The sequence below is a fragment of the Bemisia tabaci genome, chromosome 1, assembly GCF_918797505.1.
Source record: "Bemisia tabaci chromosome 1, PGI_BMITA_v3".
NCBI lineage: Eukaryota > Metazoa > Arthropoda > Insecta > Hemiptera > Aleyrodidae > Bemisia > Bemisia tabaci.
The window spans coordinates 53,653,116-53,667,106 of record NC_092793.1 but is presented as its reverse complement, the minus strand read 5'-3'; the positions used below and the strand labels follow the sequence as shown (position 1 = coordinate 53,667,106).

The 13,991-nt window shown below is 34.6% G+C and overlaps 1 protein-coding gene across 50 annotated transcripts in view; it reads right to left on the bottom strand.

Annotated features, from left to right (window-relative positions):
* Positions 1-13,991, bottom strand: part of Mhc (myosin heavy chain) — a 106,292-nt gene that overhangs the window by 53,262 nt on the left and 39,039 nt on the right. For 23 of the 50 annotated variants that reach the window (XM_072303202.1, XM_072303241.1, XM_019062651.2 and 20 more), the window contains exons 11-14: positions 10,805-10,942; positions 9,838-9,957; positions 8,877-9,026; positions 5,470-5,640 (exon numbers count right to left, since the gene is read on the bottom strand). In XM_072303202.1, coding sequence (XP_072159303.1) covers positions 5,470-5,640; positions 8,877-9,026; positions 9,838-9,957; positions 10,805-10,942 — 579 coding nt within the window. Of the gene's footprint in view, positions 1-2,886; positions 3,058-3,818; positions 3,990-5,469; positions 5,641-8,876; positions 9,027-9,837; positions 9,958-10,804; positions 10,943-13,275; positions 13,380-13,991 lie in introns of all 50 variants that reach the window. The other 27 variants (XM_072303391.1, XM_019062638.2, XM_072303355.1 and 24 more) reach the window with 4 other exon arrangements.

The following is a 13,991-nucleotide window of genomic DNA, read 5'->3' as shown; positions in this document are numbered from 1 at the left end:
TACGGAGAGCAAAGGTCTACTTCAACCAGGTAAATACTCTCAAGCAGATGTCATCAAGCCTATAATACTTACGATACAAAGCACTTGAATATCACAAGCTTGAGCCCTTGAGCAAAATATCCAAGCAGGCAATTCTCATCTGATTATAATACGAAGCAAAGTACCCTGGAGAGAAACGGAATACCACCTGCCTCAAAGAGTGAAGCACGGCTGATGGTAATAATAAATGTATGGTTAAATCTACTAAACCGTGACTCTTGGTGAGGAAGTTTCAGTCGGAGGGACCGACAGTAGCAGTTATCGAAGCTTTCAGTCTAGAGTGGCAAACGCCTGAAAACATGCAGGGGTAGCGCAAAATCATGCCGAAATCAGTTCGGACCTTCCAACTGAATACTTTAGTAACTACCACAGCACAGTTCGGTAGATGTAATCGGGGTTTAATTTTCTACTCTTCGCATGTATTTGAGGACGTATTCATTTTCAAATCCTACAATAAATACAGATTCTACAGATTTTCAATTTATATTAGACACCTACAGCTTCTCTTAAAAATAGCCATGTTTTATAGTACGTATTATTACTTTGACCATCCCTTTTTCCCAGTTGTCCGAAACAGAAAATTATGTGTTCATTTTTAAAACATGTTTTATCTGGCCTTGACTCTGCTGTTTTGTATGATTCATTTCATAAATACATCGGGCTACTATAATTATTTCCATTTTAGATCTTTATCTGTATACTTTATTTAGCTGAAGACTTCCCTGAGGATTCTTGCAGTGTCTAAGGGTGCAGCAGATTTCTTGGCCACAAAAGTATCATAAGGTACTATAAGAGTAGGCAAGCAAGCGACCGATAGTCTAACCCGTACAAGATACGCATTGATACTACTGTTGGTAAAAACAATGTGGTGAACACCACGCAGGAAAAACAAATATATTTTTAGAGGGAGGAGCTCAAGTCGCAAATATATTCATCTTCTTTTTGTTAAATATACTTCATTCGGCAACAAATTTAAATAGCGTCTTTGCTTTTTACAAATCGTCAAATAGCTGCATAGGTTACGAAACGAGAAAAAAATACCTTTTCTATTAAGTTTATACAAGCTTGGAGATCCAAACCAAAATCTATGAAGGACCAAAGAATTCCCTCTCTTTCGTATTCTTCTTGTTCGAGAACAAACATGAAATGGTTGAAGTATTGCTGAAGTTTTTCGTTGGTAAAATTTATGCAAAGTTGTTCGAAGCTATTCATCTGTATTCAGGTGAGAGGCGGGGGTTTCCAAGGAATGTAAGGATTTCAGAAGGACGGTTTTGGAAGGGTCATTAAGGAGAGGGGAGGAAAGATTCACGAGTGTTAAAACAAATACACACAAATTATCAGGCATAAATTGTAGAAAAAGGATCGCATTTCAAAATAATTAACAATACTCCTGGTCGTGTACAATTTCCTTTTTTTACATTTTTTTTCTTTACACTTTTCAATGACCACGAGTCTCAATTTGTCATTTCATTCTGGATTAAAGGAAGTATTTATTTCAATAAGTGAGTTAGTAAGTATTCCTATTCATGACAAGTCAAATTTCAATCAACGTTTCAAAAGATTTTCAAGGCTGCTTATTTTTTATGTAATTTTTTACAGTATATTATTTAATTTTCTCTTTGATAGTGATAATAAAATCCAAGCAATATCTATAAACCTCCTCAAATACAAGCAAACCTAAACTTATCATAAATACGAATACTCGAAATTCAGGAATGCGCAGTTTATTTCACGCCATCGTCAATACAATGTGTGGTTGTGAATACATTAGAAGAGAAAAATCAATCAATGAAACAGAAAAATAATAATAAGTAAATTAAAACAGTGAAGTATGAGGTAATGAGCAGTGCATGTTTAGTGATATTTGTGAATTTGTTACGACTTAATTATTTTCGTTGCATTAAATTTTGTGAACGCTTATCCTCGGACCTGTGGTTTGAGGCAGACGTTTCTTTTAACCTTTTGCCCTGTAAATTTACCGAAAAGAAAGGCAAACCTTTGTTTTCTACTGAGGAAAATTTGAGTCTAAATCGTGTCTTTACTTTGAAGGATATTGTTAAAAATAATATTTAAAAAAATATAGTCTCACCCCGAGAAAAAAAATGTTTTCTAATAAGGCGGTCATCAAAATATCATGGTCTTTTGTCAAAAGTTTCCGCAAATTTTTAGGAAAATATGACTTTAAATCACTCTCTTTCACTTAAGATATTGATTCATCGTCATCATCAACATTTCTTCTCAAAATATCATGGAGACGAAAACGTTTAATAATTTTTTTTGGAGAAAAGTTGTTTTAATATGAGGTAACGATTTTTTATGTATTGTATTATTTTCACCGATGTTAAACGCTAAATTTGTATTTTTGAAGTGATTTACTGAAATCAGTCAGGCGGGACTTCCAAATTCGTGTAAGCGAATTCCTAAATTTTTTTTTTTTTTTTTTTTTTTAAAGAAAATAAGCAATAATTAAAAACAAGTCCCCCTCAATTTTTCGCACAATATATTTTGTCAGAAAGAGAAATTCACACGATTTTCTCAAACATCGGTTTTTTGTAAATGAGTTTTTCTTCTTCTTTTTTTCTTTTGTAATCATACCTTCCAATTCCTCATTAAGGACGAGGACGTGCAAGGTAACTTGTTAAGGTCTCTAGCCTGTGTCACACTATCAAAGCTAGCCTTCTAAGGTGTTGTGATTGGCTTATTCGATGGCTTGGACCAATCACACCACTTGAAATTTTCATGGAGTATTTTGATAGTGTGACACGGGTTTCTGCCTCAAACCACTCTCGAAGATGATTAGATGCAGCCTGCGGAAATGCCGTGCATCTAGCAGGAAGACTGAACTACCTTCTCAATTAAATCAATACACGTTTGCAAATCCATTCCAAAATCAATGAAAGTCCACTCAATGCCCTCCCGTTTGTATTCCTCTTGTTCGAGAACGAACATGTGGTGGTTAAAGAACTGTTGCAGTTTTTCGTTGGTGAAGTTGATGCACAACTGCTCAAAACCGTTGGACTGTTTCCGAAATAGCATTCCAACAAAAAAATCGAGTTATTCCAAACTGTGGCCACTTTTTGTGGTGTTGGGTCAAAAAGTCACCGACATTCGTCCAAGCTCACCGAAAACATGTCAAAAATTACACTTCGTGCGGCTGTGTCGTCTTGAATTTGGCAAATCAAGAGATTCATCCTCTACATACAACTATCTAGTTTTATAGTTTGTTGCTCCTTATGGGAATGGCACCCCAAATTAATATGTGGTTGCAGTTAAGATGATGCGTTGAGAGCGCGAGGAAAGGAGAATTAGAGCGCCTTCATTTCTTGTATTTGCAATATGCAATACGGAAATCCATGGAGCCGTATTGAATGTCGGGCATTTACGTTACTCGATTGGCGCTTAATGAGACACTAACTATAAATGTTTAATTTCCGTTCAAGTAGTATTGCATTTATACTAAGAAGTGAATTTTTATTTAATTATAAACATAATTTTTCTTCTGGTGGAGAAATTTTTTTATGAATATCTCCCTATCAACAAACAACAAACTTGGAAACAAGACGGGTGTAAATCGACATGCTTTACTTGAGATTGAACCAATGACAGTGGGGAGTGGAAAGAAAAAAGAATTAGAACACATGAATGATAGGAGGATAAAATGTGAACACAAAATGCAGCCTGATGTCTTTCAGTGGCTGTATAGTGAAGAAGTAAAACAGAGGAACACGCTATTATATCAGCGATGATACGCTTTGAATGAAAATATATGAAAAAGACACCTTTTCGATTAACTCAATACACGCGGCTAAGTCCATTCCAAAATCAATAAAAGCCCATTCGATTCCTTCTCTGGTGTACTCTTCTTGTTCCAAAACGAACATATGATGGTTAAAGAATTGTTGCAATTTTTCGTTGGTGAAGTTAATACAAAGTTGTTCAAATCCGTTGTACTGTAAACGTGCTCGAATTACAAAACAGTCGAAAATGCAATGCTCATTGTCAAATGATGCTTGCTCAATCTCCAACAATCGTCTTAAATTGCCTCTTAAAGACTGTTTAAAGCCTTTTATCACGCTCGGAGAGAAAGTCTCCGGCGCGAGTGAAGGGGAATCAAGTAAAACAATTCACTAGAGTTATTAAAGAATCAAAACACCACGATAAGTCACAAAGTAAATCTGAATTTAACGTAGATTAATCTTGAAAAACAAACACTAAAGTTTCTTCATGTCTCAAGTTTAAAGTTTGTGCGCTTATGAGACTACTTTAAACGTTCAAACTAAAAACCTCACGTCTCAAAGCTAGGTATAAAGAGAGTTGTATGCTATCCCAATAAAGTGGTGTAAAGCTAATTGTATTTGTAGGATTAAGGGTGGCGAAATAAAAATGAGAGAAAAACATTTTATCAGCAAAGCTCCACTAAGAATTTGAAAAGTAACTGTAGAAATATATCAAGTTTTTTCAGTTTTCTATAAACAAGTTTAAACAAGAATTTGGAGATTTGAGCAAGCATCCATACAAAAAAACAAATGAATTATAAAATCAAAGGTTACACTAAAAATTTGGTGGTCTCAGTATTCTGGAGTAGTATCCGGTATCCTCCGGTAGGTATCCGGTGTTACGTGAGGGTGTTGGTGAGAGGGAAAGTGTGCAGGTGTGCAGGTGTATAGGTGTACCTACGTTCAAGAGGGGTGAATTTCAAGGTGTCCGAGATTCGTGCTGAGGACATCACATACATGCATATCGCAAACAATGGAGCGGGGTCAACAAAGAATGACGTCGCAAAGGAATTTAAGCAGACGACACAAAAATTTTCAACCCAAGCAATACGACACAAAAAGCTAAAAACTACGCACACGTATGACGGGTACACAGAAATTGCCCTGTTTCCACCTCAGGTGGGACCGAATAGATGATTCTGTCTTTCGTTACCTGTTGGACTTTACGGTAGCGAAAAAAGAGACACAAAGTTGGTTTTGATCGATGAAAAAAATTTGTTGGGATTTATACAATTAAAATAACTTAAAAAATCCAAAACATTCGGAATGAATTATTTTCAATTCTAATCATTTACCCATTGATAAAGTTGATTAGTTAAAAAGAATTTGAATGTTTTCTTTTATTTTGGAATAACACTTCATCAAAATATTGAATTGAGAAGATGGAAGATTTGATTTGAAAACCTGATATCAATGTGTTTTGGCCTGTAATGATTCTGGTAGGCAACTCTAGAGAATTGTGAATAATTTGTATTAATAGATCGTGGCAAGGGGCTTTATAATTTGTGTGTCTGAATACCGGTTCCATTCGGTCCCCGGGCTGAGTTTCATTTTTTTCACGGAGTTTTTCAGTAAGACTCCCATACCAAGACTTTGGAGGCATTCACAGAGGGGGTGCAAAAATCTGGCTTGCCGATAATCCATGATTGTGTACCTTTTCAATAAGATCGATACAAGCTAGAAGATCCATTCCGAAATCAATGAAAGCCCAAACAATACCCTCTTTCTTGTACTCTTCTTGCTCGAGTACAAACATGTGATGGTTAAAGAACTGTTGCAACTTCTCGTTGGTGAAGTTGATACACAATTGTTCGAAACCGTTGTACTACGCACATGTATAAAGAAGCGTTAGACGTCACAGAAAGCAGACGATGACAAGTAGGTGAACATTGACATTTAGTCTATTCTTTCTAATCAACAGGCGATGAAATCAATTGAGAAGGAGACAATATTCGCAATGGCAATATTCCATGCGTCTCACTCAAATGTACTTGTTGATTGGAAAAAACCGACCGAAAACAATAATTAGAGAAGCACTAAATACACTAAGAAGTAAACATGTAATTAATGCACTATATATAGTTTAACGATTGTCGTAAGTTACAGATTGATTCTAAAAGCTTTCCAGTACTTGATCTTAAATTGCGATCAAATCAAACGTAAGTAAAATTATACAATTATTCAGTGGTCAGTTATTCATATAATTATTCAGTCAATATATTTCGCGTAGAATTACACTGAAAGCTTTTCGAATCAATTTAGTTGCGTATACGTTAGCTATTTATTTAGTTAGTTAGTTAGCTACTTACTTATTTAGTTAGATAGATAGGTAGCTAGTTATAAGTTAAACGGTCGGTCATCGCTGTACCCATACCAGTGGCGTGGCGCGAAGGTTCGATTATCGATATTTCTCCATTTGAAGCTGTAGTAAAGAATCGATTATCATTGATAATCGATCTTTTTCCATAGATTTAAATGACAAATCTATCGATACATCGCAAAGCACGCCACGCCACTGACTTATTCATTAGTCAGTAATTTATTTCATAATCATTAGGTACGTATGGACTTGAACAAATTGTGTCATGACTCTGAGCCCATCTGAATTCGCTGGTGACATTGATAATAATTTTTTTTAGAACTAGTATTTTGCTACTAGCGGATAAGCAATTCATTTTTATCCAGGAAATGGGAACATGTACGCTCTATAAGCTTAGTTTCTTCGGATGGCATCAAGTAGTTGGAAGCATAACATGAAACAGGTTATTAAGCTGTGTAACATAGACAATTACTAAGTAATTACGATTAAATAAACACATATAAAGCTTTATCAGCACGATTCTACTCAAGTTAAGGTTTATTTTCTATTTCTAGTTCGACATTGCTGATCAATAATGTCTCGTCTCTGTAGCCAGAAATGTAAGTCTTCAGTTTTGATAGTGTTCTCCTATCGTCAAACCTGTCGCACTGTCTTTTTATGAATTGTCAAAATTGACAGTTTCTGTAAAGTTCTTTGTGTTATCGATTCATGTACCGCGTATTTAAATAGCTGTGGTGAGAGTATGCAGTATGTTAAGTTTTTGGTGGTAAGAGTAATTGTCGCACCGTATAATCTAGAAAATATCTCTTTAGGTAAGCGTTTTTTTCATTTCAGGATAGGTACTCTAAGAAGAAGAAGAATGAGAACATTATTAACATCATAGACGTAAAGTGCCCTACAAGCACGTTCACATCGGGGACTAGCTTCTTAAAAAAAATGTGAGGCAATTCTATTGCTTTAGAAAAAGAATAAGGAACTCATTTACAATTGAATCCCTTTAAATCGAAAAAAGAAAATCATAATCGAAATAGGCTTTCTTCTTAAAATAATGGAGCATACATATATATCCTGTAGCTGTGATCTAAAAACCCAAATGCATATTTATGGTCTGGAATAACTATTACTCTTGATCTCCAGTTTTTTTCTTTTAATTGTATAAAGGATTCAGTTCTTCAATTAATTAATTAATTTTTACAAGATGATGAATGAGGTTGCATCAATTATTCACCATAAAAAGTACCTGGAGCAGATACTGTGAGGTGAAAATATCCTAGGTGTGAACGTACTTTTAAGACACGACATGTATTCATTTGCCTTCAATTTTTCTTTCAGATATTGTTCCATAAAGATCATATGCCAATTTTACTTTCTATTCATAATCTTGGAACTTTGAATGGGATAGAGAATGAGGAATATGTCTTTCCTTAGACTCTGAAAGTCTATGAAGTGATTTTAATTGGTAATCTGAGTAAGATCAGTTGATGGCGTATGACGAAAGAAAAATTGATGCTTATTTTGAAGCTTTATGATCCGTTATGAAAGAGAGGAATGAAATATTTCAAGAGGATAAAATCCTAAGTAGTACCTACCTATCTCGGAAGTGGAATATTGATTGGGAAAGTAAACGAGTAACTCGTCTCAATCGAAGAATCAGTATAATAATTCTATTTTATAGAATTTGATAAAATGACTGAGATTGAATCCTATGGTTAAACTAACAGAAAGGAAACAAGTCGCATGAAAAATAAGAATTTTGGACGATTTTGAGTTTGACAAGTATCTTGCTTTTTCGCGCCATGAAATAAAAATAAACCTAAAAATAAACGAAGCCGATAAGATATTTAATCCGCAAGTTCATTCTTCTTGAAATGCATTGTTTACATAGATAGGGTATTATTGAAGAAAATGACTTCAAAGCCTTTTTTGTATATGTATTTACTCGGCAAGATTTGGTTCTTTCTCGTGAAACTCATTTCTATTTAAATTGAAAATATTATTTTTATTTTCTGTATCTAGATTATGAAGTTGAATTTTTCCAGAACGTTTCTTATAGTATTTATCCATAATCCGACATATGCATATCTGATGAGGATTTTCATGACAAAGATAAGCCGATAGGGAACTGACATAATTCACTAAGTACCTACATTACTTCGAACTACTTTTTTCACGATTTTTTACCGTTCTTCAGGATAAATTTTTCCGATCTAAATGAAATCATGAGTTAAGACAAAATTAAGCGATTTTATCTTTCTTCAAATCTTCCATTCCTCAAATTTTTTTTTATGTCAATATATCTAAAGAGGTTCAATTCGCCACAGATATAAAGTAGGTACTCTTGTTTTAAAGTTTGTTGAAATGATAAGGGAATGAATCTGGGCCATTTGCACCGACATCTCATTTCATCATTGTATTCATTTGAATTTTGAATATTTCACGTGATATTTTATTTTGCACAATCAATCCAATGATGTTTGCTTCATCTCTTAATTATTTATACTTTTAATGTTACTTGCATCATTATGATCAGCTTACTTTTAAACTTTGGGTCAGTTCTCTTAATATCTGTTGACTTTTGTAAAATTTTTTCAATGAAGAAGTTTCTCTTAACGTTTCTCTTTCATGAAATATTTCAGTGATCTTTGACATACATCAGTATGTATGAAAATTTATGATGTCTTTATATTTAACGATTGCTTAAATTCAAGAATTTTTTTTATATATCTTTAGAAAATACTTACGTCGAAAATTTCAAAACCAGCAATATCCAGTACACCAATGAAGTGCTGTCTTTTTTGTTTTGTGTCCAAGGTTTCGTTACATTTTTTTACTAAATATTTGAACAGTCTGTCAAACATACCCTTTGACATAGCACCTACTGAGTATGATACCTAGAAATCAAAGGAGAAGTTGAAAAAATCACGTTCATCGTTTAAAGAACAACAAAAATGGAAGAGAGATATGATTCCCATTTCTGAATTTAATGATATTCCTTTTATTCATCAAATTTATCCAGATTATGATGAGATCACACGTCTCAAATCATTATTTGCACACCAATTTCCCAACAAGACAATTATTCTATTCTTAGGAATTGAGTCATCATCATCAATACGTTTTCAAGAATTTTCAGAACATCTGATTTTACCTCATTTTGATTTGTGAAACAAAAATAAATACTGACTATACGTGAACAGCATGAGATGTATTGGACCACGATACTAAACACGTGACTTAAGAAAATTTTGGAGACTTAAATGCCAGAGTAGAAAAGTAAACTAACATTTATGCGTGTCTAGGAACTTGGTCTAAAAACTGTCTTCCCTCACCTCCAAATCTTGGGGACTTTTTCTGTGAGACATCCGAGGAGATTCCCCCCCCCCCCAAAAAAAAAAAAATCAATAGGCCGCTATCTGGCAATTGTTTCTTTGTCAGGCTCTATTCTGGCTGTATAGGATTCACTACATTTTGGTGCCTAAACTACATGGTTAAACGCACATAAAACGTTATCGTGACAGTCTCTATATGATATAAAAGCATGGCAACCTAAATCTTGGATTTTTGTGCCAAAAATTACCGTCCTTCATCTCCTAACTAAGATATTAAAGTGTGCATTTTGCACTTGTGATGCTTATTTATAATGTCATGCAATTTACGATCACCTCTTTAAGTATAAAAAATTGTACATGTTCCGTAGCTCACCTGAGAGACGTTACGTCCTTGTGTGACGAACTCGTTACCGACCTTGATCCTGGGTTTCGTCAAGTTCTTGTACAAATCTTGACAATCGATACCCAACAGAGTTGCTACTCGCTCACCCTCCTGAAATAGAGGAAAAGAGGATTAGAGAGAGGGAAGTTTATGATATTAGCACTGGAATGGAGAGCTGTTGATATAAGTAATGAATAGACTTTTACAGTATTTTCAACATAGTTACTATAGAGATTGAGTACAAATCTAATCAGGACCTTTCAATTTTATAGATGTACATCTCGTGCAGTTTTAATAATTGAATCGCCAAATTGTCTAGCATTTGATGAATATATATCTTTATTCGTACGTTCTTAATGCATTCAAATATATATCACACGTTAAGCGGCATGCTTTTAAGATAGTGTTTACAGTTTGATTTGTAGATTAGCATGAAGGCGTTATCATTCTTAGATCAAACACTCTGCACTGCATATAACTTAAGACCGTCAAAGTTGAAGGTTGATTTTCGATTTGTTGTACACCAAAAAAAGCTTAGGACGAGGTTTCACGAAACACATGTTATTTACTGTCAGTGACAGTTACATGAAAGAATTTACTGCCTTTTATAAGTGTACAAAATTTAATTTTACAGTCTAGTTATGTGTACCCATTTTTTCTCGAGAGGAGTTTTTTTTCTGGTCTTCATGTTTTAGTAGGTGTCGGTAAAGATATTTTTAAAAGAGCTCTGAAAATTTCGCGATCAAAACATATCTGATTTGACCTCTAAATAGGTCCGCAGTTGTGCATTTGGTCCCACACAATCTGATACAATAAATTTTCCCTGAGAACTTGAGGTCTTACACATCACATGAAGCCTACGGTTTTCCCTGAAATTTGACGAAGTGCTTCTATGAAATTGTGTATTTCACCATTTGTAACAACATAAAGAGAGCCAGAACGATGGATTGTATCTCACCTCTGTGCCGTCGGGTTCAGCCTGTTCTTCTCGACCCCTCTGTTTGAACTTCATTCCACCCATGTGCATGACGGCGGCTGTGATTTTGTAGATTTCATCCTTTTCTTGTTGAGAGAAACCTAGGACGTCGAAGGCTTGCTACGGTTGCAAAAACAAAAACTTACGTTAGGTATAAAATAACTTGAAATAAGTTTAATCTAAAAGTAATTACTGCCTTATTTTTCTGAAAAAAACTAATCTGTCATCTTTCCTTTGTGAATGGAAATCGTAATTACGGTCATTTATATTAAATATCCAGGATTTAGGATCATTGAAAAAAATCGTTAAATTCAAAAGTTATTTATTTTCCCCTTAAAAATGCTTGCATATGCTTGATAAGTTGTTTTCGATTACACTTCAAAAACTATCTTGAATTTTATACCAAGAGTCCGTTATTAACTTTTTTCATTTCTATATCTAAAATAAGAAAGTTACAAGGAAGATTTTATTTTTAATAAGTTTTTATTTACATCTGGTATTCAGCTTCTTTTGAGTCAAAAGCCAAAACCATTTCGCTTAAAAGGTAGTGAAAGGACAATTTTACCACAACCTGGTAGACATGGAGAATGTATTTAATTTACTGTTAATCATAAATTCTTTATTGAGAGAAGATATAAAATTGTAGGAATAGTATTTCAAGTAATTATCATATTCAAAATCAAGTTGAGCAGTCATGATTCAGTAAACATAACCATGAAAAAAAATGTTAGAATCGACAAAAGAAAAAATAATTTGACGATAAGTTAACGCGTGAAAGTTATGTAGAGGAAAAAGAAAAAACTGGTAAAAACAAAAGAACATGAAGAATGAATGAAGTTAAAAAAGACTGGAAACTTACCTCACTTCAAAAATCAAAATAACAGTGAGGTTGGACACATATATTTACAGGGTGGAAAAATTTTACTAGTCCTAAAAGTAATTCGTCCCATTGAAATTCTAAGGTAATTATACTTGAGAATTTTGGCGGAAAATAGTGGTACAATTCTCCAAAATTATTTTAACTATTACTATAGCAAGTTAAATCTAGAAGCAATTTTTAATCCAAAGCTAAAGCATAAGAGGCAAAAGCATTGTGCTATTTTAAGATCATATTGCAGTGTCATGTAAAACACTTTAAAGGCGTGTTACAACGATTTGCGAAGATACATTCGCGCAGAAAAAATTCAAGCTCAAGAAGCGGTCAAAGTAAGAAATAAGTTTTTTTACTTTTACCTCGTAACACAGTAGATATGCAGAAGAATACGAGGATAAGTGCATGTTGATATATCAGGAGGCACTTATTCCCATTCTGTGCGTACAATAATAAATTTATAATGAAAAATAATTTACTTCAATTTGTCAAAAGGACAGGAATGAAACTTATGAAGATGTTCACCAATGTTTGCCAGGATTGTTTTCAATTTGTTTATTCGATATTACTCCCATATCACAGTAAATGTTAAGAACATACATTGTATAGGAATAGGATTCACTTTAAGCATGCTGTCCTTCAAGGATCTAGTTCTGGACTTTTTTTAGAAGGCAACATAACCAGGATAGGATAAATTAACGAAGGCGATTTTTTGAACGTGAGACTTTTCATCGACTTTCATATTGTGAAGTCAAACTTTTTGCGTCTTTAAGGGGCCGTTTGTGTTTTACGTGAAGCATTTTTGTCGATTTTTTGACACCCTCCCTCTTGTAACGTACGTTTGAAAGATAACTTCCCGCCCCCTCCCATTTTGAGACTAACGTGGACTCCCCCCCCCCCCCTTTTCCTCATAAGTCTCCAGAGAATAACGGAGAAAGCCTGATAAATCTATACAAATTATTTTTATTGAGAAATATAAACTTTTTTCTTTGAAAAAAAAAAAAATAGTAGGCTTACGTAGGACTTGGCTTTACCCCTCCCCCCACCCCAATAGGACTCCGTATGACAAGCTTAAGCCCCCTCTCTCACGCTGGAGTAGCTTACGTAATACTAGAACGGCCCATTGCAGACGTAAGCATGAGCAATCAAAGGTGAGGAAGTGATCCAATAGAAATACTGCAAATAACATAGAAATGATTTGACAATTCTCTTTGTAGTTGAACGAAGTCTCAAAGCCAGGGTACTAAGTACTCTAAACTTAGTATCATTATTTTAGTTACTTTGCGTGGTTCATCCTGGAGGTAACTCTGCGTTGTTGTTGATTCTCTTTCACCTTATTTTTTCTTTAAAATGAAAGAATTTGCCCACAAGTATTGAAGAGTGTTATAGGCAGGAGGATCTGGAATGGAGCCTCTGAATGGGGGAAACAGGAAAATTGAAGTATTTGGAAAACATGAAAACATGCAGATTATTCATCAGAAGTATGATGTCATGACATGAATCTGCGGAGGAGTTGTACACATAGGGAACTGAGACTTTTTCTCCCAGGTGCTAAATTCCGTGGAATTGTGTTATCACTTACGTCGCAAAGTTGGAATTCTTCTGCGTCATCAATACCGGGAATGGTAATTTTACCTTGTGAGACATTGTAATAGTCATAGATGTTATTTGACAAAAAGCACATCTCTGCGTCAGAAGAAGAAAAGAAACGGTGAATTAGAAAAGCGATGCATGATAGCAGAATAAGATTAGCGCGTCCTCAGAAAGCAAAGATGGAAGGGTAGAACATAAGCAGTTGATAAAAGCATGAGGCGATTGAGGACTTGTCTTGATCTTTTTACTCATTGTTTATCCCGCAAGTAAAACTTGGCTTGCCTCAAAAACGAGGAATTATTAACTTTTTTGTAATCCCCACCTGTCAAAATAATAATATTATATGCATATTTGTGATAAAATAATCTTCAACCTCGGTAGTAATTGAGGTGCATATTTGTATAGTTTCATACCGTGGACGTAGCATTCAAGGGGTTGCACAATGCAGGCTTAAAAGACTCGGAGTGAGCAAGCTCTCAAGCCAAGATCAAAGCGTATTAAGGATACATCACATTCATAAGTGTAATAGAATCCGGATCCATGTTTAGACAAGTCCACAATACTTTGAGGATAACACTCGAGACAAGTTGACTCCGTCCCTCGATGATTTTTAAAGAGGGCATGATGAGGCAGATGAGGGCAACACGTGAACTTTGTTAATCGGAGTCGCAACACTTTTTACCCCTCTTCTCAGTCTCCAAAGTA